The 26718-nt window shown below is 37.7% G+C and overlaps 1 protein-coding gene across 1 annotated transcript in view; it reads left to right on the top strand.

Moving 5' to 3' along the window:
- Nucleotides 1-26718, top strand: part of LOC128741134 (lipid scramblase CLPTM1L) — a 107737-nt gene that overhangs the window by 24608 nt on the left and 56411 nt on the right. Inside the window, exon 2 of the mRNA XM_053836728.1 lies at nt 1710-1902. Coding sequence (XP_053692703.1) covers nt 1710-1902 — 193 coding nt within the window. The remainder of the gene's footprint in view (nt 1-1709; nt 1903-26718) is intronic.

Below are 26718 nucleotides of genomic sequence, written 5' to 3'. Positions count from 1 at the left end.
CCGCTAATATGACGCACATGCTAAAAGCTGGTAACTCGGTCCTAATAACGACTGAGTTTGTTTTGTTTCGAGCATCGAGCCGCTATGCTGCCCGTTCTCCCGATACTCGACACTCGACAGTGCCTGAGTCGAGTCGAGTTGCACAACATGACTTACAAAATAGAGCCCATATTCATTCGATTTACTGTCCGTGTAACGCTGATGTCTTTTGAGTAGATGTCTTTTTTTTTTGTGTTAATTTACTATCATGAAAATATTGCAAACTGGGGCCCCTAATATCAAAGGTCCGGTGGGCCCTTTGGCTCCCAGTCCGTGTTACTATAGATAGTTTTTGGTGGTCTACTATTTTATAGTAGAGTCTAAAATTTCTCAAGTTCGATTAGTTTTTGAGTTACGCAAAAAATTCTGTTTTATTTATATGAGAGTCTTTGTTCCCCCACCATAGGGGTGAGCAAATATGCATGAAAATTTTTACGCCGATCGGTTAAGTAGTTTCTGAGTCTATGAGTAACATACAGACAGACAGACCGAAATTCATTTTTATAGGTATAGATAATCGAAAAGAAAAACATTTGTTTGACAAACGAATTTTGATGAAGAACCGTCTAGATGTTCCGAAGTTATGGCGGAACATATATTCATACATTTCTCGTTCCGAACCCCCCGCCCTCCTTGCGGCTCTGTTCCAATCAGCTCCCCTACTGTCACAATGTTAATTATGCATCGATTTGCTATGAAAACCCCTATACCGGAAACGATAAAAAGGTTTTTCTATATATCGCTCCTCGGCGGAACCCCCCTTTTTTCTCACAGTCACTTGCACAACTGCAATCGATCTAAATGCAAGAGAAACGCAACCCCCTTTATTTGGATCTACCCTCTTTGTTAGGCGCCCCTTCCTTCCTTTTAACCCTCCGGTGCTGATTTTTTTATTTCAAGGAAAATGTGTTTCTGAGTTATGGTAACCCCCCCCCCCCTGTCAAAGAGCATCCCTTCTTGTTACCCCCCCCTCCCCCCCCCCCCCCCGACCCTACTGATTTCTTTATGTCAAGGAACATGTGTGCTAAATTTTCAAATTTTGTGGAGAATGGTCTAGGCGTTCGTTCAGGAGTTATGTTTTACCCCCCGTTAGTGATCCCCCCCCCTTTGCCAACCCCCCAGTGCTTATGTTAAGGAACGTGTATGCCAAGTTTTATGAAGAACCGTCCCGGCGTTTCGGAGTTATGGCCATTCCCGTTAGGGACTCCCCCTTTTGTCAACCGCTCAGTGCCTATACCTTTATTTGAAGCAACGTGTTTCAAATTTGATGAACTGTCCAGGCGTTTCGGAGTTATGGCCTCCCCCTCTCCTTGCTTTGCTAGGGACCCAACCCCCTACTGATATCCTTGTGTCAAGCAACACGTGTGCCAAATTTTGTGGAGATCGATCAAGGCGTTATGGCTTTCCCCCTGTTAGCGACCCCCCTTTTGTCAACCCTTATGTCAAGGAATATGTATGGAAAGTTTGGTGGAGAACGGTCAAGTCGAGCAGTCAGCTTACACAACCTACGCGATTTACTGCCGCTGTCCATCAAAAATTCATCAATTACAATAAATAGGGATGTAGACAAACTAATGCGTTTTCCCAAATACTGCACTAGCTTTCGTTCGTGTCCTGTGTTGAAAGCAAGAGCTTAATTTTATTTGCTTCAATTCTGCAATCTTTTTCAGGTTTATTCTGATAGACATCCCGCCTAAGACTAGAAGAAATGGGACTTTATTTTTACACGTCGTACTGATTAAAGATAGTGAAAACGTTGAGTGGAAATCAATTTCTACGGATGGTCCTACGGTGATACAAAAGATTTGCCTGACGGAATACGACATACCTAAAACCACAACATTTCATCTGCTAGAACAATCGGTAAGTAGGGTAACTGGTGGTAAAATGCCCAGTCGGGGCAAAACGCGCCACTGATTTATCTCACGAAACACTCACTTTTGAATGCTAATTAAGTTGCCAATCGCTTCTATTAAAAATTATAAACCAATGTAGATCATACAAGCTTTCTATGTTACATAAATCTTACGAATAATGGAAAAGATATTTTCATGGTTATTTCTTACAATTTTCACATCTCTTTTCGTAAGACATTACGCTACCAATAAATAGTATTACGTACTGGTAAACTGCTTTTTTATGAATAATGTTCTCGTTATTCAGCAGCGAACGTAAAATTTTATAATTGAATTATTATTTGTTTGATTTAAACGATTTTCATCAAACAACTCGAGGCGGGGCAAAATGCGCCATGAGAAGCACGAATTTATTCAACAAACGCTTGCACTGCAATCAAACGTTTATCGATCTAGTTGCTCATGCGCGTGTGGACAAACGTCAAAACGTTCGTAAAAGGCGATATCTTAACACTGACCGCTCCAGCGAGAAAAGACCGGCCGATCGTCGGAATCGGGACCGGAATAACAGATTTAGGGAGTAGGTAGGTACCCACGCTGTTCTGAGTCGTGCCGGCTTTGCATTAGAATAAAACAGTCGGCGGATTTTGCGCATTTGTTGTGGCTCGTTTTGTACACACTTATGCGCATTCTGCCCCTAACGAATCTGGAAACAAATTTTCGAAGGCCTTATAAAATTTCACTTCATCTGGAATAGTGAATGTTTTCGTCCAAATGAGATTACCGAGCACTTAGACACATTCAGCGACAATCGGTTAATTTGACACCATTTAACTAAGTTTTCCAACTGCTGAAATAACTCTTTGAAGCTTTTCGTTTCCTAGCCATAGAGAACAGTCCAAATCATTGTACTGATTGGTACTGGCAAAAACAGTAAACTTAGTTTTAGACGCATTAACCGTTACCCCGTTGTCATAAAACCATCGATGTATTGAGTTTAAGTCATATTGCAAGTCTTCAAATAACCATAGTGTAGTATTCGAACACTACCGCGGCGTCATCAGCATACAGTTGAAGTTTGCCCTTCACCGTCAGCTCAAAAATATCGTTAGTCAAAATATTAAACGGCAGGGGGCCTAATACAGAGTCTTGGGACACACCAAATGTCACGGTGAGAGCTTGAATGGCTTCCAATGACTACGCGTTGTTGCCTGCCGTTCAGATATGATTCCAACAATGTCAAGGCTTGATTTCTAATGCCGTAGCTTTGCAATTTTGATAATAAGATGCGATGAGGAACGCAGTCAAAGGCTTTTGACACATCAATGAAAAATAGCAGATTTTACTGTCAGTATTTTGTTGAATTACATTGACAAGGTTAACGGTAGCACTCGCGCTATTCAAATTTGTCTGAAATCCAAACTGGTTTTTGTGAATTGTTCTATGTCTATTAAAGAAGCTACATAACCTTTGCTCAATTAACTTTTCATATATTTTGGACAGTGTTGGGAGTATTGAAATTGATCTATAGTTACTGGTATATAATTTTTGACCAGTTTTGAAAATAGGTACTATTTTTGCTTGTTTTAAACAGTCCGGAAAAGTACCTCCTTCGAGCATCTGGTTGAACAAAAGCGTAAACAATAGCCCTTTTCAAGACCACAAGCGAGTTAAAGTAAGATTATTGAAACATGTCAAGCTCCGCATAATCTTATTTAATACAATATTCTGTGGGTTGGTCGTTCATTACTATTTCAACCTTTATGATGTACACAAGTGATTTTTAAATGAAATCGCTATGTCTCAATGGTTGCAGGTGTTGTACTTATGAACCCCCGTCAACGAATTTAATAGCCAGCATTGCTTTCAAAGAAGAATTGAATCTGAATATTTCGCAATGGCACTCACAGATTCTTATAAACATACATATGCCAGAAATGCAGTTTACATTAGTCTTTGATGATCTGATATAGTCCTACGTCACCCTTTCGTACAACCCTTAGGGCTGTATACCTTGTCGTTTTTGGATGACGTTTTAATTCATTTTCGGTTTTGCAATTATTTTGCTCGAATGTAGTATCAATGACATTTAATTGGTTACAGCTGTCTAAGTAATAAGCCAGATTTTTGTTACTGCCATTATTCTTGTATCTTTTATGGGCTTTTTGTTTGTGATTTTTCAAGTTTTTTATTTGATGGTTAAACCAAATGGTACCGCTAATCAGCTAACCGCTAACATTTTAACTAGCGAGCAGCGCGTTCGCTAAGTTTTAAATGTGTGCTAACAATTAGCTTCCGATAAATAAAAGTACTAATAATTATAGAAAATTCAATGGCTGAATGGAATGGTTCGTTTTTCCATAGTGGAGTCAATGAGGCTGTTACACAAAAGTCTTCATGAATGTTTGTTAACAATAAATCTAAAAAGCAATTTGCTGATTCTTCACATGATTGATTTGATTAAGCCCTAAACTGGAAGTTTTGTCAAAAATAAACTGTGGCGTTTCATTTTCACCTACAATTGGAAGTAAGATGCCCTCATTTTCAGTGTCTGGAATGAAACCAGCATTGCGTTGATTGAAATCATCGTATACAGTCGATATTTGTATAACGCGGGTAATTGGGACCGCGTTATATGAAGCGCGTTATACAAGTACACGTAGCATATGGAAATTGAGTTAATTGGAGCTATACCCGAATTTTACGAAATTTTGAATCAACACGACCATGGTTCCTTTGGGAAAGTTGTAAAGTATATATTTTTACATCTTACAGATGCTTGGTGAGACAGAAAAAATGCCCTCTTGGTCTTCCAGAGCTTCCGGAACATCCGCTAAATTTTCATTTTTGTGAAGTCTTCTCATAGCTTCAAAATTCTTTTTAAAGTCCCTATGGCTTATTTGGCGTAATATAAGTAAAGTAAACAATCCGCGCTATTGAGAAACCATCATGCGATTCTCCGACAAATCAGGAACATCCGTAAAAGTGGTCAACGAGCGAAAATTGTTCTTTGAGTTCGGAATTATGTTCATTCAACCTCGAATTGAACAATGTGAAATAAGAATATAAAATCAGTGGTTTGTGACTCAACCCCTATGTGACTATGTTTGTGACTGGCCACTATGAAATGCATCGATAGATCCGATATTAAATGATTAAAATTGATGATCAAGGGCATCGAACTGCGTTGACGAAAGCAACAAAGTTTTCGTAGCCTGTTCGCTCTTACAAGAAGCCCCATTTTGAATTGTCCAGGAAAAGGTGAAAACAAAAGCAATAATAACGGGTGGCGACTAAAATTTTGGAATTTTTTCGCGGCTCTTATGCTCAACAACAAACGAGCTCAGAGAGAAATGGAAGTATGTATGTGTTAGCTCCCTCTTTCCTTTTTTATTGTTAATATTTTTTGTTTTGTTTATGCTTGCCCAGTTTTGCTAAAAATGGCGTCGAAACAAGAATCATTTCGGGAGCGCGATGTACACTTCTACAAACTGCAACCGAAATCTCGGAAAAAAGTATACGGTTATACATTTAAAAAGCAAATATGTTGCGGCTTCGACTGTTTACCATGTACAATACGTGTTTAGCCGGATTACGTCCAAAAAACACAATCGTTCCTGATTCGATCCCATTTTTACCCAAAAACGACGACCCGAAAAATCTGTCTCACTGCGCCCAATCGAAGATTTCTTCAGGATTTTGTGTTCCTTGGTGTACAAAAATAATTGGAGAGTCACGAATTGCAAACAGTTGATTGATAGAATCAAGAGATGCATTCGCAAAGTTGACATGACGGCCATATAACGCTCCTGTTTCGACATCAAACGAAAGCTTCGCCGAACAGCCATTTACGTACCGTTTTCAAATGTACACTAATTTTTTTCGACTATGGATAATGTATCTTTAATTTCGGTAAATCAGATCTTCTTCATGTATCTTAGTGTTGTTTTGACAGCTTGAGAAAAAAATTCCAAAATTTTAGTTTCCACCCGTTAGGTACACTGAACCAAGTAATCAAGTTAAAACTATCGGAAAACATATATAGTTTTTTTTTCCATAATGCTTTCCTAATGATGCCTACGTGAATGCCACATAAACATTCAAAAATTATTTTTGTTTATATTCATTGGAATAATCACATTACTTTTAAGAGACTCGATCAAATAAGAGTTATTAGATTTTTTCTATGCATTACATGTGCTTGTTTAATAGTTTTTATCTGATTTCTTGGGCAATAAATGGTAATTACTACAAAATAAAAAAATACTTTGAACCATTTAAAATTTAGGTTTTATTTCTAATTAAATGCGATACTCAAAGAACTAATAATAGACATCATTTTACATAGCTTCTGTTGCTTTGAATTTCTATGGCCTTTTCCATATTTATCACTTCGAATATAGGATCGACATTTTCTTACGCGATAAAAATGGCATTTTTCGCACCTCACTATAAATATTATTTATTTTGGAAACGAGCTTTTATGAATATAGTGGGAGTTTATATTTAATTCGTATCATTAAACATACAAAATTATTGTTTGTCAATAGGTTTTAAAATAATGAACCGTTTTAAAAAGATATAAGCATTTTTTGTTTGAAATGAGCGGTAAAAGGAGCTGAGTGGTAAATGGCGACCTTATGGTAATTAAACAGTTTGTAATCAGAGCCAATTGACTTAAACATATCGTTCACTTTTAAAATATAGCTTTCATAAAAAAATCGATTCAGCGTTAGAAGCTAACATGTTAAGACTTTGCAACTGACTAGCTATCTCTGTAAATATAATAAAACGTATTCCTCTCTCAATATCATATCTTTTCGAGTTATATTTTATTTTACGTGTAAACTTAAGGTAAAAGCTGTAGCGGCTTCGTCCAATTGTTTTGACGTATCTGGTGCTGTATATCCTTTGTTTAGTTTAACTTTCATATTGATTCTTAGTTGCTTGAAATTTTTCTACAACTGATGTTGTTGCGTGTTTAATGCTTAACAGTTCTGAACTATATTTACTAGTATTATTTTGATGTACACTTGCTGAGTCTGTATGACCCAAAATATGTTTATTAAATGGATACAGTTTAGAAACCAATTGAGTTAATGATATGGGACAGTGCATCTATAATGATATATAACAGGGACTCTGTGATGATCTTCTAAATGACCGATATGTAAGGCAGCTACTTGAAGAGATGTATCACATTACTGAAACATGCACTTAAGCATGGTTTACCTCAACGGAGTATTCAACTTGACTTAAAAAATTATTCAATCGATTTACACTAGCGTACGAATCGTGATGTTCAATTCCATAAATAAAATTACTTATAAACTGCCAAACAAGTTTGGATAGCTTAAAATATGACAAACCAAACAAGTGGTTTTAATTAAAACGTCGATCGCTCTTGCTGCTGATGGTAGCTCGAAGCAAAAGTCTCGGCAGTACATCGAATCGTCCTGTTAAGGCTCCTACACCTGTAGGCCGCAGGTGTACCCACGACAACTAGTTTCGGAGAAATCGGTAGTTTCCTATTCATATAAGACGTGTAAACGGATTCTAATTTAAGAACGAGTTGTTCTTAACAATCTACAAATATGATTGTATCTTCTTGTGTTGTGCAAATCGTTGGCTTAAATTTAGATCTGACTATGATTGGCGGAATTATTGTATTTAGTGCAAGTAGAAACGCAAGCAATCGGTTGTCTGTAAAAAAACATAGGTTCAATTATGTAATAGGTTCAATATAAACTTTTAGTACCTAAGTTTATGTTGCTGCTAGTCAAATACTTCAGTAACTTTTCAGCTGAAGGATCTTTTGCTCTTTTAGCGACGAAGGATGTTATGGCGGCCGTTAATGACTCTAGTCTCTGTATTTCATTTTGTAGTCAATATCCACCTGTCAGAAAAAAACTGGCTATTATATCGAAATTTATGTTTTTATGATTCATAAATATAAAATTTATGATCGTTTCATTAAACTGTTACTTACCAGTTGATATGCATGAGAGTTCTTATACTGTGGGTATGTAGAAAACAGTTTGAGAAGCAATTCTTCTTTTCGAAGTAACGATCGCTTTAAAAGAAAGCTGGATGTCCACTTGTCAAGTACAACGGACCACGGTTCTTGGTTTAAGGTTAGCCATTCAACGGAGTCAATAGCAGTTGGATCGTTAGACGGGTTATTATCTTCAGTGGCAGCTTCAAAAAATTTCACGAGATCCCTTTCTCGTATCTCGGTTTTTCGTTCCTTCTGCTTGAGATTCGAAATTTCATTAGCTATTTTACCGCCATGATTACGTCGTTGTCCACCTCTACAGATAAAATAGTTTTCCTGGAAACACAAAAAGAGAAAAAAGATGTTTATCATATTGTGTACGTCTTTTTCATCCACCGCAGTCTGAAGGAAGGCAGTTAGATATGCCTATGTAAGTAAACACAAATACAAAAGGGACATAAAATGGCCGGAAAAAGTATAAAATTCATGCAAGAAAATCTTCACCACGCAAAGACAGCTTCAGCTATACTTAGTAAAACATTCATCAAAGGTCAATTGGACGTAGCTCTTTTACAAGAGCCCTGGACTTATAACAGCAGGATCCTAGGAATGCCTACACAAGCTTGTAAGTTAATATACGACAACACTCAACTTGCACCAAGAGCCGCCATCTTGGTCAATACTAATGTGAAAGTAACACCAATTACTGAATTTATTAATAGGGATATCGCTGCAGTTTCATTAGAGGTGCCAACAACGAGAGGAAAAATGATGCTTTACGTGGCATCTGCTTATTTTCCTGGCGATGTTGAAGATATACCTCCTCCAGAAGTTGCAGCGTTCGTCAACTATTGCAGAAGCCAAAATAGAGCTTTTATCATCGGATGTGATGCAAATGCACATCACACAATATGGAGCAGCTCAGGAATCAACAAGAGAGGTGAGTCCTTATTTGATTTCATTTCTAAACATGACATAGATATATGTAATAAGGGAAATTCTCCCACTTTTGTTAATGCGATAAGGGAAGAGGTTTTGGATCTTACACTCTGTAGTTCTATACTTTCCGATCGTGTGATAAACTGGCATGTATCAGATGAAATCTCTCTATCTGATCATAGTCAAATTTTGTTTGAAATTGCAGCTAGTGATATAATCAAGGAAACCTATAGAGATGCCCGAAAAACAAATTGGGATCTATACATCTCTAATATTAATCAATATAAACCCATCTTAAGTGATATAGATACCATCCAAGAGTTGGAAAATAGTTCTAATTACCTAATAACAAATATTAATCAAGCTTATACTGCCAGCTGTCCTCTAAAACAGCGTACGACTAACAGAGATGTCTCATGGTGGAATGATAAGTTAGGGAAACTACGCAGGAAAGCACGGAAGCTGTTTAATCGTGCTAAAACAACGTCAAACTGGTCTGAGTACAAAGAGGCCCTGAGTAATTACAACAGAGAAATAAGAAGATCGAAGCGGAAAGATTGGAGGTATATGTGTGAAAACATAGAAAGCACTCCTGAGACTGCAAGACTTCAAAAAGTTCTCTCAAAAGATCATTCAAATGGCCTTGGGTCCCTCAAAAAGACCAACGGCCAATTCACGAAAACCGTAAATGAAACTCTGGAACTAATGATGCATACTCATTTTCCAGGATCGCTCTTACTCACCGATCAAGTGCAAAATTTTAATAGCATGCAAAATGCTACAGAAGAACAAGAGGTCCGGAATGAACCTACTAGGTCACTGGATATGTTTAGCGAAGAACCTACCAATTTAGCAAAGTTAATTTTCTCATACTCTAGAATTGAATGGGCTATCGATTCTTTCAGTCCATTCAAATCACCTGGTCTAGATGGAATTTTTCCGGCACTTATTCAAAAGTGCAAACCGGTAATAAATCCCGCTTTAGAAAAACTATTTAGATCAAGTCTTGTATTGGGATATATTCCAAAAACTTGGAGGAAAGTCTGGGCAATATTTATACCAAAAGCTAATAAAAAAGATAAGTCCTCTCCCAAAGCATTCAGACCAATTAGTCTCTCGTCAATTTTCTTGAAATTAATGGAAAAACTGATCGATGAGTACGTTAAATCTGAAATACTTCCTAAAAATCCACTAACCAAAGAGCAATTTGCTTATCAAGCAGGCAAATCAACGATAACAGCTCTTCACACTCTTGTAACAAAAATTGAAAAATCTTTCGCTACCAAAGAAATTCTTTTAGCGTCATTTCTTGATATTGAAAGTGCTTTTGATAATGCATCTTGCCTATCGATGAAGAATGCCATGAGAAATCGTGCCTTCAATGTAAGTATAATCGATTGGGTTGTGGAAATGCTATCAAGCAGTGAAATATCAGCCAATCTTGGAGACACAGAAGTAAAAGTAATAGCTGTCAAAGGCTGTCCTCAAGGGGGTGTCCTATCCCCTCTTTTGTGGTCTCTAGTAGTTGATGATCTTCTCGTTAAACTGAAGCACAAAGGATTTGAAACAATCGGATTTGCTGATGATATTGTTATCATAGTCTGCGGAAAGTACGATACTATCATCTCTGATAGAATGCAAAGCGCATTAAACTTCACACTATCATGGTGCAAAAGCGAGGGATTGAGTATAAATCCTACGAAAACAACAATTGTGCCATTTACTAAAAGACGCAAAGTGTCTTTCACTGATCTAAATCTAAAGTATTTGGGCGTTACCTTAGATAAACAACTTTGTTGGAACACGCATATCGAACAACAAACAAGTAAAGCAATAAATGCTTTTTGGGTCTGTAAAAGAACCATCGGAAAAAAATGGGGTCTTAAACCAAATATGATTTACTGGATATACTCAGCAATAGTTAAACCCAGAATCACTTATGCATCGCTTATCTGGTGGCCGAAAACAAAACAAAAAACGGCTCAAATTAAGTTGAACAAGTTACAAAGGCTTGCTACCATCTCCATAACAGGAGCTATGAGTAGCACTCCCTCTAAAGCCTTAGAAGCTCTACTCAATCTTCTTCCTCTACATCAATTCATCCAATTGGATGCTATGAAAAGTGCTTTGAGGCTCAAGCGATCCATGAGGTTCTTCGATGGTGATCTCGTTGGACACTTGAGTATTCTCAAAGAGTTTTCCGTAAATCCCTTAATATTAATGAACGAAGATCATATGCCTAAGCGTAACTACTCCGATCACAAATTTCGTGTTCTTGATTTTACTCGCTCTGATTGGAATGCCAGAGAACCAAACTTTCGCTCAGGATCACTGGTGTTCTACACAGACGGATCAAGACAAAATAACGTTTCAGTTGCAATGGGGAAACATTTCAAGCAGAAATATATGCAATACTAGAATGTGTATCGATATGCATAAAAAGAAACTACAAAAATGCAAATATCTGTATTTGCTCGGATAGTCAAGCAGCATTGAATGCTTTGAAATCAAAAACTCACACTTCCAAACTGGTGTGGGAATGCATAAAACTGTTGGAAAAACTTTCCTGTCGCAATATGGTCAACCTTTATTGGGTTCCTGATCACTGCGGAACCAAAGGGAACGAAACCGCTGATCAATTGGCAAAGAAGGGATCATCTATGCAGTTCATAGGACCCGAACCCTTTTTTGGACTATCTTCATGTGCCCTTAAAATGGAACTTAGAAATTGGGAAAAACTAAAGGTACAGTCTAACTGGAATATTACCTCGAATGCCCGGCAATCGAAACGTTTTATAGAGCCAAATGCTCTTCAATCACAAAAACTATTAAACCTTTCAAAACCCGACTTGAGCACATACACCGGTTTGATAACAGGACATTGTCCTTGTAAGTACCACCTGAAACTCATCGGTAAACTTAATGAAGCTAACTGTCGCTTTTGTAATCATGAGATTGAAAGCTCTGAACATTTGTTGTGCGACTGTGTTGCACTATATCATATACGACGTAGATATCTGGATAAGGGGCTGACTCAGCCCTGCGATATTTGGAATGCTGCTCCTAATCAGGTGATAAATTTCATACGAAATGCATCACCTGATTGGGATAAATGCCGACAGTAGTTGAGGTGGCTCATCAAACTTTGATAGCTCACCGATACGACATGGCGTAAATTAAAAGAGGACACACCACAATAGATCAAAATAATGGTCGCGGTGGTAAGTCCCCAACACGGGGAAAAAAATCTTGCTATAGTTCCTGCTAATTGGAGCTGCCTTTCTTCAGACAGTTCACCTGTTTGCGCTTTCTGAACTATATCCTTACCTTCATCAGTAGAATCCAGTCGTTTGAGAATACAATCGTTTGTAGGTTGGATCGTGGCAATTTCTCTGCTGTTGGATGTCTCTACATCATACAATAAACATCTTTGCGAACTGGTATTACTACCGGTGGTTAACTCCGGCCCCTCGTCATTTTTCTCGCCACTTTTCTGCCTTTCACCTTCACAGCTGTGATTGTAGAGCGTTGTATTTTTTGTGTAATCATCTATCTTGATGTCTTCTGGATCATCCTCTGCATGCTCAATGTCGACAGTGTTTCCTGCTAATTGTAATTGCTGTAAAAAGCCGTAAGACCGTCGCCTGCCGCTTGTGATGGATCAGCAACAACGGCTGCCATTTCGGTGAAGCTTCCTGATTTTTGGAAGAACGATCCTGCAATGTGGTTTGCACAAGCGGAAGCACAGTTCGTTCTAGCAGGTGTTGTAAGAGACGAAACAAAATATTACCACATAATCTGTAAAATCGATCAATCAGTCATTTGCCATGTGTCAAATTTAATTCAAAATCCGCCGGTAGAGGAGAAATATGACAAAGTTAAAGCACGATTAATCTCTCGGTTTGAGGTTTCTGCGCAAGGCAAATTAGAAACACTACTACATGCATGTGATCTAGGCAATATGCGACCAACTCATCTGCTGGCCCGTAAGCAAGAATTACTAGCTGGATTAAATGTCAGTGACGATGTGCTGAGAACGCCATTTTTACAGAGAATGCCGGACAAGGCTAAGCCGATCTTGTCCATTAGTGATGGTACACTTGCGAAGCTCGCAGAGATGGCGCATAAGATAGTCGAATCTACCGCTGCCACTGTTGCTACTACGTCATCGTCAGCTGAAGGTGAACTCAGCAGCCTCCACCAGCAAATTACTAACTTGACAGCTGAAATTCGTCGTTTAAAAACGTCAGGTGTTCGTCCCAGAAGTCGATTTCGTTCGATGTCGCGGGGCAATTCTGAATCGGATGGTTTATGCTGGTACCATCGGAAATATGGAAAAAAGCGCGCCAGTGCACAGTGGGGAATCGCTGGCTATCAGCCAAAAAATGAAACTTCATTTCGTCTCTCCGTTATATTTTTCCTGTGATTCTATACTATTGAAGTGTTCCAAAATTTTAGATCGATATGACAAAATTTGGATTTTCTATAAATCTTGAAAGTATGCAATCTTAGCATGTTTTAGCGTTTTTTTTTTTTTGAAAACAAACCCTATATTTCAAAACATGCTAGAGGTCTAATGGTAGCTCGGATTTCAACGGTGTCTATGGAAAAGTTCTTCAAAAAATAGTGCTGAATAAATCCCATTAACTGAGTATGCAGTAATTCTATCATATTATGCCACAATTTTAATTTTCATTAAAAAAGTGCCATATTTTCGCGTAAAACACGCTAAAAAGTTTTGAAGCCAAGGCTCGCCACTATTGACACTACCGGTAAAAGTTAGCGTAAAATATGAACTTTCAAATGGATGTAGTCTCATTTAGCGCAGAATAGCGCAAAGTACAGATGTTACGCTTGTAAAGCTAGTATATCAGAATTCAATAATATAGAAAAGAGGCGAACCAGCCGCAGGCTGAAAACCTCTCTAATATAGAATTAAAAAAAAAAAAATAATAATAATATAGACAAAATGCAAAAACTCAAAGTAAACGTAGGATATCACAATTATGGGATATCTCCTTTACAAGGTTGGATAAGCTGCTTCGAGTGCATGGTCCATATTGCATATTGACTTGCAGATTTTAGAGGTTGGAGAAAATCTGGAGGATACGGCAATAGTAATGACGGAAATACAGCTCGAAGATCTTTTGCCAATCCTGGTATTAGTTCTGTAATCACGGGTATAGATATGAAATTAATTAAAAGGTTGAGAAATTTTCTCATAGCAAGTTCTTGAACAGATTATTTCAGAAAAATTCGAAACTTATTGTTTGTATACCACAAACCTTAATGTCAGGGTATACTCCTCATAAATGAATCTAGACAACTACATATATTGCTGATTGGACGAATGGCAGAAGAAACACAAAAATAAGTTTTTTTTGTTTAGGTATAGTCACTTTAATAACTCGGGTCATTTGTGACTTCTGTGGGGTTGCGAATTGAACCCAGGTCCTTGGTATGAGAAGCGTGAATGCTAGCCACTACACCGGTATTGACCCTCACGAAAATAAGGTTATTGCCTTATGCTAAAAATAGTGATAAAAATACAAGACAATATTTAAAATGCAAAAATGAGTGTGAAAATACAAATCGTGATAGAATTATTCGTCTTCTTATTTCTCCGGGTAAAGTTTATAGCTTCTTCGAAATGGAAAAATGTAATTAGAAAAATCTTCATGAGAACGCTATATTACTATTGAAGACGAAATATGAAACGAGTGGTTCTGCAGAAGGAGAAGGCCAAGAAGAAGAAGAAAGAGAAGATGGAGATTAGATTAAGAAAACTAATAAGGGGAAAAGTTTTGATTTTTGATTAATATTAACTTATGTGTGGTTTTGTGTTGTTTATTAAAGCTCATACTTGCTTTGTATTGTTTTATAAAATGTTTTATCCTATAAAAATCCATCTGCAATAATTTTCCAAATGACCCCCATTTCTTATACGTCATTACACTCAAGTACTTTTTTACAAGGTTCGTTTTTTTGATTATTAAGAACGGGGTAACTTAGGGACCATTCATTTATTTCTCAGTACATTTGGGAGAGGCTCGACATTCGTCACGTAGTTTGTAAATGGCCCCTCAGTTGCACCGTTCTTGAGTAATCGAAAAAAAAACAAACCGTGTAAAAAAAGACTGGAGTGTATACTTAAAAAATACTTGAAAAATAGTTGAAAATTATCTTTAACACAAAAAATATACGCTCTAATGCAAAATAAACCTGAAATTCGGGCTCAGCACCCCAAAATTACTTAAGAACCACTTATTATCTTTGATTTAACCCTTTATAAGGCAGTGGCAACTATATTGCCACCAACACAAATTTTGACGTAGGACTACGTCTTTGTTTACTATACTGGGACTAGGTAGCACTTTGTGAAAACGAAAATAGAAGTGTAACGTTTGAATGAAACAGGGTGTCGATTTCCTGGAAAAACCTGGAAAATCAGAGAATATCAGGGAATTTATTTTTCGATCAGGGAAATCAGGGAATATCAGGGAATTTCGAAATTCAATCAGGGAAATTTGGTTTACCCGGCAATATTGTTGATCAACTTTGGAATCAAATCAATTTTCGTCTAAAATATACGCAGATTGATCGGTTGAATTAAAACTTGGTACATGTCTAGTGGCGATTCGATTATCTTTCAGTTTGCCGTAAATTTTTTATTTGTTTTGTGCCGTACAATTGTCAGACTTCACTCGCTGTAGTGCTCGAAATCGGCATTGGCAGGCCTCACGTACTTCACGGTGCAGACATCAAGAGCACAAAGCGGGATACAGACTGTTTACACGCGATCTACAGCGTTTTCACCAATTGCAGAATTTTACACTCAGAAGCCCCAAGCATTGATCATCTTTCTTCAGTGTCCATGATTTATGTCCGTTAAGGGTTACCGGGAGCATTAACGTTCTGTAGAATTTGCGTTTATGCGAGTTGGCAACCTTCGGGACTGGTTCAGCTGGTTACGTAATACGCAGAAAGCTTACATGTTTCTCTGTTCTGACGTGATCCGCAGTGAGCATGCGACTCTTGGCCTGGTTCTTCTCATCTGTCATTTTCTGGCATTTGACATTAAACAAGCTGTTACACTCACCCTTATTCTGCGAGGCGAGTGACGTAACTAATTTGGAGCCATCGCGAATGAGGTGACAATTGTCACCTAGGTGATTAGCTTTGTCACCTACGTGACACGGTTTGTCACTTAGGTGACACGGGGTTGTTACCTAGGTGACACGGTTGTCACCTAGGTGACAGCACTCAATTCGACTCGCCATGGCGAGTCACGGCGAGTGACAATTGTCGTACTGAGTCACGTGACTCGCAGAATAAGGGTGATTGTCTTCCCCACGTCGTGCCTATCACTTCCCTCGTAGTTGCTGGCGCTATGGCGGATCCTCCACAGCCTACTTACGTCTTATTCCCTTTCGTCCTGCTGTTCTGCGATTCGTTGATCAAGCTTTCTGGCAGGCTTGTTATTTCCTCACTCATTGTGCAAAAAGTGCCACTTTTTTTGTTCAACACAATGAGCAGAACTGCTTTCAGAAATGAGAAGTAAATCCACACAATGAGAAACAGACTAAACACAATGAGAAAAACTGACGTGCAGAAAAATTTCTTAATGCGCTCTTTAAATGAGCAACTTTTGGTTTTGCTCCCGGTCCTCTCGGTAGCTACAGCAGTAAACGTGGAAACAAAACAACCGGTGCGCGTACAGCAACTATAGAGTCAGAGGCGTCAAGACAATCAAAAGTCGTTATATTTTGAATCTTGAATCGGAGAATTGCCTTTGTTTATAATGGGACTTTCCTGTTGGTACGCGTCAAGAAGCAAATGTATGGGAATTCAAATGTTGCCATATCTAAATAACATTTTTCGCACTGTTGCCGTTGTGACATGCCTAACCATATGATGCAGTTGCGTTCACGGGCAGCCAAACTCAACTGAATATACTAAATGTAAGAATCATGATTCAACTGCATTAATGGATTAATATTTTTCTGATGGCAATGACCGCTACTGACAATCGTCGTTTTTTCTCAACACACTACCCATGTTAAAACTACCCGTAGTTGTCATACGTCAGCGCATCGCATCAACGTATTCAAAGTGTATTAACATTCTCCTCAATGAGTAGCATAGTGTGCGGTTGCTCATACAACTGCGTTCAGCAAGAAAGAGCACAGTTAAAATGAAACGGAGCAGAATAAATCGCGTTGAAGACTGAGCACAGTTTGAATTTTTCTCTTCTCTTTTTTTCTTCTGAGGAGGTGCCATCCCTGCTTTCTGGTATACTCCACTGCAACGTCATATGCCGTAAACCGCTAGATGTTGAAATGCAACATCCTCTCAGTGCGAGCCTTCGCCGATTTCGATAACCTTGCGTGAATCTTACGTCGAGATAGTGGTCAAAGTCGCTAAGAAAAGATGTATATTGTGACTTCCAAAAAGTTTTGACCGTTAAACACGGTCGATCTGGTAGCTAGAGTCTTGAATTTTCAAGTCGTGCGCACCCCATAAATCCTTTTGAACCTGTCATAGAATTCGTCCCTAGCAAAGCAAAGCAAAGTCTTGAGCATTAACCGTCACTAGACATTATCCTTCTTTATTGACAGACTTCGCAGCCGGCTGTTAGGGTACATGAAAATTACGGGGTCAGTGCAACGATCCTACTGATTCTGTTTAACAAAAACCGGCTAGCCGAGATTCGAACACAACTGGCTTGTTAGATCAGCATCGTACCTCGAAGCTAACTGGGCGGTTCAATTCGTCCCTAGTACCATCGAATTTATGATTTGTTGGTCACCATACGTTGATTAAGCTGTAGTTGAAGAATTTGTCTTAATTCTCAACACCCATATACGGTTATCGGACCGAACGGCCGGCCACCGAACTACCTTCGAGTCAATGTTGCTTTCAAGCCTCGATAGTTGCAATCTGAAATCATGACACACAGCTTTAGTCTTAACTGTCCACCATTGAGGGTTAAAATATTTGCCATTTGGACATTTTCTAATAATATATCTAACTAAAATTTTGCCGTACCTCGAAGCCAGCAAAACGCACATTTTTGTACCAAAAATCTTTGGGGAATCATCTCCTTAACTCCATTCTTTTTGCAGCAAAGATAACAAGCTGGAACTTCCTGGAAAGTTTTGTTTTTAGTTTAACTGAATACTCGCAGACATGTGTCCACCTTCCAGCGGCAAAGTTACTAGTTTGAGCTGACTGAAAATTAGCAAGATTTGTTATGTTTACACGGCTGTAATTTTTTTGTATGTAACATCTAAGCTTTGTGCAAAAACAGGTCAATTAGATTATTTCTCAATCTTTGTTTCTTTGGATTCAAGTTGATACCTCAAACATAACTGTCCCTATTTTTTTATTTATTTACTATTTGATGGGGCTTTCAACCGTTGGTTGGTTCACCCCAAATAACTGTCCCTAGACTCGATAGAAGAAGGCGTTTTCGAAACGCTGGTAAGAAATAGGTTAAGAATCTTTGATATGTGTTCTTAAAACATGAAGTAATCTAGCTTTAGTTTTCAGCAGCTCGCATAAGCCATGCTAAAGGGTTAAAAACTTAAGCTTGATATTCGAGTTTTGAGGGTCAGGGAAAAATATTTGAACCATCAGGGAAAATCAGGGAAAGTCAGGGAATTTTATTTTTGGATTTGAGTCGACACCCTGTGAAAGATTTCAAATGCAAATAACTACTAAAGTACTGAACGAAGCTGAACAATGTATATGTCGTTGGATAGATAAAATGACCAGCAATTTTATAAAGCAATTTTAAGGAGGGTGTAAGAGGGGGGCTCCTATACAAATGAAACACAAATTTCCTCAAAACTCGAGAACTAATTAAGCAAATGGAACCAAATTTGTCGTATGGGGGTTTCAGAAGGCAGGATTTTTTTCTACGGTGTACTGAGACCTCTTTCCCTTCTAAGAGAGGGGGGGGGGGCTCCCATACAAAAGAGAAAAAAAATTCCTCGAAACTCTAAAACTAATCAAGCAATCGGAGATAAATTTGGAATGTAGGGGTTTCAGAAGGCAGGAATTTTTTCTATGGTAAATTGAGACCTCTCACCTCTTCAGGAGGGGGGGCTCCCATACAAATAATATACAAATTTCTTCATAACTCGAGAACTAATCAAGCAAATGGAACCAAATTTGGCACGTGGGGGTTTTTGTAGGCATGAATTTATTTTGAATTTATTTATTTTATGATGGTTTGAGACCCCTCACTCCTCTGGTAGGAGGATAAGGACTCTCATACAAATAAAAAAGAAATTGGTCATTCATTACCATTTCAACCTTTATGATGCATACAAGTGATTTTTAAAAGAAATCTCTATGTCTCAAAGGTTGCAGGCGTTGTACTTATGAACCCCCGTCCACGTATTTTCAAAGCCACCATTGCATTAAATGAAGAATTGAATATGAATATTTCGCTCTTCTCTTTTAAACATTCACTTAAACAATGGCACTCACAGATTGTTATAAACATACATATGCCAGAAATGCAATTTACATTAGTCTTTGATCTGATATAGTCCTACGTCATTCTTTCGTACAACCCTTAGCGCTGTATACCTTATAGTTTTTTATTTTGCTTCTATAATTATATTGATGTCATTATAGACGTAAAACAAATATTTTTCGTTGGTGACAATATAATTGCCGCGGCGTTATAAAGGGTTAAAGAGATTTTTTTTGCTTGGCCAGCGTTTCTATGGAGTCGCCCCACTGTGCAGTGCCGTGAACCACGCAAATTCGACACATCAAAAAATTAGATGGCGGTTACCCTTGACCGCTTGAGTCGCTGAGGTAAGCTGTTCCCTAAATTGAGACTGCAACAAAGTTCTAAGCGACTTACCCTTGATGGCGGTCCATCTCAATCGGCGAAAGTGGACGCGCCTTCTGAAACTCGCCGACTTCATATTTATGATCGCTCTAGTGGATTTCGTTTTCTAATAGATACTGGCTCCGATGTCTCAATAATACCCGCCACATACAAAGATCGCCAAAAGGGACCGACCGTATCTCGATTACACGCTGCAAATGGAACGAACATTAAAACATATGAGTCTCGTTTTATTACCACTTGGGTCTAACTTGGGTCTTCGTCGACGTTTTTACTGGAATTTCTTGGTAGCTGATGTGAGTATCGCCATCCTAGGAGCCGATTTTTTGTCTTTTTTCGGACTAATTGTTGACCTCCAGAATCACAGGCTAATTGATGGCATAACAAAGATGCATACATTAGGCGGATTGACCTCTTTGGCTATCTATGGAATAACAACCGTTAACTGTGATCATCCATTCCGAGATATGCTTCTTGAATTTCGAGAAATAACTCTCCCCGCGACTATGCGTTTGGCATAACAGCAAAAAGATGTTAAACACCACATTACAACCAAAGGGGCTCCTGTTGCTTTTAAATCCCGACGACTAGCACCAGATAAACTAGAGGTGGCAAAAAAGAATTCCAAATTATGTCAGAACTGGGGATCTGTCGGCCTTCTAGTAGCTGTTGGGCGAGTCCCTTACACTGCACAGAGGGGCCGGGCCGGACAAAAATGCCAAAATCGATTTTCGATTTTTATTGTTTTCATATTTTTACCTTTGTTATACTATAATTACCTTTGTTATACTATAACAAAGGTTTAAAAATTGGTCGAAAAACACGAAATTGACCCGAGGCCCGGAGGGCCAAGTCACATATACCAATCGATAGGGTTCGACGATTTGAGCAATGTCTGTGTGTGTGTGTGTGTGTGTGTGTGTGTGTGTATGTATGTAATGATTTTTTCTATCGCCTGTTTCTCAGAGATGGCTGGACCGAATCGTTCGCTATTACTTTTGTTTGAAAGGTATTATTGTCTAGTAGATCACTATTGAGTTGCTTCGTGACACGACGTTTCGTTTAAAAGTTATAAACAAAAATGTGAAAAATACGTGACACGGGTTTCTCTAGAACTACATGACCGATTTCAACTATCATAGTATCAAATGAAAGCCCTTATTAAAGCTAAATTATTCAGAAATTTTTAATTGAAAACAAACAAGTAGTTTAAAAGTTATGCTTAAAAAACCTGTTTTGACAAGGTAATAATTATCGCCTGTTTCTTAGAGATGGCCAAACCGATTTAAGCGCTATTAGTCTCATTTGAAAGATAATATATGCTAATAGATCACTATTGAATGGTTTTTTGATTGGACGTTTAATTTGAAAGTTATGAGCAACCGTATACACCACACCAAAATTAACAATAATTTATAATGATTTTAACCAAGATAATTTACCTAATTTCAATTATTTTAATATCAAACGAGAGGTTTTGACACTACAAATATATATGCAAAATTTCATAAGAATTGGTTGTACCGGTCAAAAGATATTAACCCTCGAACACTCGCGCCAACTTTTGCAACACAGTTACTCGCGCGCACTATAACCCCAAACCAAAGAAAACGTGCGCACTAGAGGTTTGACTGGGAAAAGTTGGTTTTAGGTTTATCGAACCTTTAGAATAGTTTCTTGAAATTAAAAGCTCTATCGTCTGGTGGAATCTAAATTTTGACTAATCCCCCTAAAAGTGAAATAAAAAAAATTATTTTTCTTCAGTGTCAATATAACACATTGATGTGCTCTGCAAAGTTATAGAGCATATTATTACAAGAAATTTTGCTAGAGACAGTAACCTTCCAGCTCTACAGCTAAGATAGAAAAATCTTATTTATTGTATATGAATTTGTAAACTCAGTTTTTATATTTTTACTCTTTTTGTAATTGTTGTATGACTTTTTCATCTATTACAAAATTGTACAAATGATAAAAATACACAACTTTTCTGAATATAGTATACCTCTATGTTTGCTTGTTTAGGAACTGTAGAACTTTCATTATAAAAAATACCTTAATTTTGACTACGAATTACTTGACTACCAGCAGACGGATACATTTTAAACATTTTACATTGGCTAGTTTTGCTGCATACAGACACCATTTTTCCATATGAAGAAACGAGAGAAAATTCCACTTGGGGTCAATTGCGGTACACCTCGCATGCTGATTGTTTCGTTTCTGTGATGGCGGTTTATGCTGATCTATTTTTCAAACAATTTAAATTATTAATGCATTGAATAATTATGACATTTTGCTCAGAATAAGTTTATTGAAGAATATTCGTTAGTTAAACAACGATTTGTAACTTTATAACAATATGGCGTTGAAAAACCTACACGTGTTGTACAAAATACAACAGCGTGAGTAACCGAAGGTTAATGAAAATTGATTAAAATTATTCAAGAAAACTCTATTGATGTGAATCAAATAGAATGGCATTACAGGAAATTATGCATAGTTCAAAAACCTATAAACAAGACCTTTACTAGGCAATGTATATGTTAAAGAATAAGATTTCCTCTTACAACTTACTTTTATTTGCACTTACTCAAATTAATAACAACTTACTTATCCTTACTCAGCAATTACATGAAAAAAGGATCTATCAAAATTTAAAAGTGTTCCTATTTTGTTCAAAATTTGTAAACTTATTCAATTTTCAAAAATTTTATGTAAACCAACGCATTACGCAACGTTAACCAATAGATGAATTATGTTCCGAAAACGTGTCGATTTCTATCTCAAATACCAAGTAAGACCGTATAACAAAGGTTCCTTTCACCACTAGGTGGATTAAATCGGGTTTTTCTTAAATATATCATCATTGAATATATATATGCCAAATTTTGAGGTAAATCGAGTAAAAACTAAAGCTTGTAGAATTTTTTGAAGATACCAAAGTCAGTGAAATTTGTTGAAATTCGCAATGCGAAAACTGTACACCCTACCAAAATCATAGTGGCATCTTGCGCCTTGGCGACTCGTTGGTGATTACCGTGGTCTTAATAAGGTAACAATTCCGGATCGCTACCCTGTACCTCATATACACGATTTACTCAACGCTTTTCAGGGGAAAAAGATATTTACAACAATCGACTTGGAGCGAGCATATCACCAAATTCCTGTTTACGAAGAGGATATTCCGAAGACAGCCTTTTGGTCTTTTCGAATTTTTGACTTATCATTGGGCGATACTGCGAAAAGCATCGATATTCGAATATCGATACAATTTTTGTAAAGGTATCGATCCCGTTGAAATATCGGGCGGCAAGTATCGATACCAGTGGTATCGATATCGGTATCGATACACTGACAGGGTGCAACGAAAACCACACTTTTGTTTATTATTTAGCTTAATTTTTTAGAAAATTATATGCGTGTGCTTTTACTACTGTTGATTCTCTTTCGTTCTCATACGAAATCTCGTTAGGAACGAAATAATAGCTGATGTCGGACTGGTCAGGCCTGCGGTTTTAAACTCTTTTGACCGGAAACTGCAACGAATTGCTCAGGCAGGATTGCTACAAAATTTATTAGAAAATCTAGTGGAATGACGAAAAGAAAAATAAATTTTAAAAATCGGACAAAAAGTACAAATCCGTTTTCTTAAGTTGGTAAACCGACTTTTTGCCAGATTGATCGATCACCGGCTTTGCAAGTGAAAAACCGGCCGGGCCGGCCAGAAATCGACCACTCAGCCAAGCGCTAGCAAATGCTTTTATATTTTGCGTACGGTTTATGCTCCTTGATCGAAATGACTTACGAAGGGAAAAGTAGACCTGACTTAGCTAGAATGCGTCGTTGAATCTGCTTACTCGTATGATTGACGGCGGTTGACAGAGATCCCTAATTTATGAATTCATCAACCCCTTCCAGTTCATCTCCGTCAAAAGTCATTTCATGCACTCAGGGTTTCTTCACTTAACAACGCAGTTGCGGCTTCATTGACGGTCTAGCGTATCCAACCACATCCATCTTCGAGTGCCAAGATAGCTACCTCCATTGAGGAAAGCAGAGCTTCACTCAGCAACTTGCGAGTTGTCTAATTGATCGCATTTGAAATTAATTTTAAAATCGGAGCTGGAATTGCACTTGAAATTTTACTTAAATTTGAACCTGAAATTAAACTTGATATTGAACTTGAAATGGGAACTGAAATTTAACTTAGAATTGAGCATGGCATTATGCTTAAAATTGTACTTCAAATTGATATTGATGATCAAATGATATTGGACTTCAGTTTGAATCAATTTCAACTTGGATCTTTACTTTAAATTGAGCTGGAAGTAAGACTTTAAATTTAACTTAAAATTAAACTTGAAGTGGAACTTGAATTTGGACTTCAAATCACACTTAAAATTGGACGCGAAGTTAAACTCAAGTTTGGACCAATTCAGACTAGAATATATAAATTGGACTTCAAATTACACATGAAACAGGACTTATAATGAGACATGAAATTGAACTTGAAATAGGACATAATAAAGAACTTAAAATTTTACTAGTAACTAACAGTGAATTGGATGAAAAATTTGACTAGAAATTATACTTACAACTTTGCCAGAAATTGGAGTTAAATCGGACTTATAATTGGACTTGAAATAGGATTTGAAATTGAATTTGATTTTTTTACATCACCCAAGAAATCCGACTTTAAATTAGATTTCAAATTGAAATTGAAGTTTTACTTAAAATTTGATTTAAGACTGGAACTAGGAATGCATCTATTTTTGCAGAGTTTATTTATCGATAAACAAAATTAGCTGCCGCATTAATTAGGTACACCTCTTATTTTAATTTTTACGAGTTCGAGGTGGTCGGATAACATCTGCAGCAGAGAAATACGCAGAGGTATTCTTGCCGGAAGCCGTGCTTCCTACGGATTCTACAAGACCCTAAAATCTGGCAAGCTTCATCCCTGTACCAAATGTACCATGTACAAAGCGCAAATAAGACCGATAGTCTACGGGCACAAAACGTGGACAATGCTCGACGGAGACTGGTCACTTTTGAACGTCGTGTGCTTAGGATTATCTTTGGTGGTGTATGTGAGTACGGTCTATGGAGGAAAAACATGAACCACAAGCTGGCGCAGCTTTTCGGCCAACCCAGTATTCAGAAAGTTGCTGAGGCTGGAAGAGTACAATGGCCGGGACATGTGAGAATGCCGGAAAACAATCCCGTAAAAATGATGTTTGCCTCGAATTCGGTTGGTACCAGGCACAGAGGTACGCAGCGTGCTTGATGGTTAGACCATATGGAGCAAGTCCTGGAAAGTATGGGACATTCGAGAAATTGGAGGCGGACAGCCATGGATCGAGTTTGTTGGCGGAACATTGTTATGCAGGTGAAATCCTAATGGACATCGCATTAGGATAAGTAAAGTATTTTAGTTTCTCTAGCATTTACTATAAAGGTATCGATACAAATATCGTCGTTTTAGCATCGATACTGGCCGGTATCGGGACGCTCAGTATCGATCCAAAATATCGATGTATCGGCTCAAAAGTATCGATTTTTTCGATACAGATACAGTATCGCCCAATACTATTTTGACTATGCAAAAAAGCTATGCAACGCGAGTCAAATGTTTCAACGTTATGTGCCCGACTTTTTGGCGACCTAGAATTTGTCGTAACATTTATCGACGATATTTGTACCACATCTTTCAATGCAGAAGAGCATAGACAACATGTCAGAGTTGTGTTCAAACGTCTAAAAAATAACGGACTCGTTATCAACTTAGATAAATGCCGGTTTGCGCAGAAGCAGGTGAATTTTCTAGGTAACACTATCAGCGAGCAAGGAATATTGCCTCTTCCTGAGCGGGTGGAAACTATACGACAATATGAGCTTCCAACTTCTGTTAAGCAGCTACGCCGGTTTCTTGCTTTGGTTAACGGTTACAAGCGCTTCATTCGGCAGGCGACTGATCAGCAGGCCGAGCTGCGTACATTAATTCCAGGCAACAGAAAAAACGACAATCGAAAGCTTCAATGGACAGTACCCGCCAAGAAGGCCTTTGCTAAATGTAAAGAGTCTCTGTCTAATGGAACCTTGTTACATTTTCCTATTCCCGGAAAACCGTTGGGTTTGATGATTGATGCATCTAGCACATCAGCTGGTGCTGTGTTACAGCAATTCGTCGATGAAACATGGTTGCCTCTTGGTTTTTACTCTGAAAAATTTTCATCGGAACAATAGAGATATTCGACATTTGGTAGAGAGCTGACTGCCATGAAGATGGATTAAAATTCCAAATGAAAGTTGAGCTTTAAAAATATATATTTGTAAATGGATCAATTGTGCCTAACCTGGGAATCAAGTCTCCCGTATATTTTGAATGTACAATTTTCAGTACTTTCAAAAAAATCCCATATCTTTTGTTTAGCGCTACGTATCACTAACTGATAAATTGTATGTAGTAATTACATACTACATGTAGCTTAAGCTGTATTGTAAACTGCCGAAAAATTGAAAATCCAGGTTCTAGTGGACTTTTGAGAAATATACATAAAATATAAAATGGGGATCAAGTCTCCCTTGTTTCCCCTAATTTACGTGCGTCGTATTCCTTCCAGATAGCTTTCCATATCCTCTTCGTACCCAAAAATCGTCATCCTAAGGAATCAACTTTTTCGTTATTGTTTAATTCTCTTGACAAACGGAAATGAGTCAGATACCATTGACGGTGGCGCAGTATTTTGCATTGCTATGAGGTTTGCTGATACAGCCCGGACTCGATTATCCGGGTGACAATTTTTATTTTCAGCCCGGATAATCGAATCATCATTTTTGGTACAAATTTTTTTTAGGCATATCAAGTTTTTTGACTTTTAGGTATCAGAAATGTTTTATTTATTATTGATCTATCTTCCCAAAAGTCAGAAAATTCCTTTCTTACGATTTTTTCCACTGATAATTTTTTTGGTACAATATTATTTTTTGTATGTTATATTTTTCAATATTTAGGT

The sequence above is a fragment of the Sabethes cyaneus genome, chromosome 3 (genome assembly GCF_943734655.1).
Source record: "Sabethes cyaneus chromosome 3, idSabCyanKW18_F2, whole genome shotgun sequence".
Taxonomy (NCBI): Eukaryota; Metazoa; Arthropoda; class Insecta; order Diptera; family Culicidae; genus Sabethes; species Sabethes cyaneus.
The sequence above is the reverse complement of the archived record's forward strand: the minus strand, read 5'-3'. Positions and strand labels throughout refer to the sequence as shown.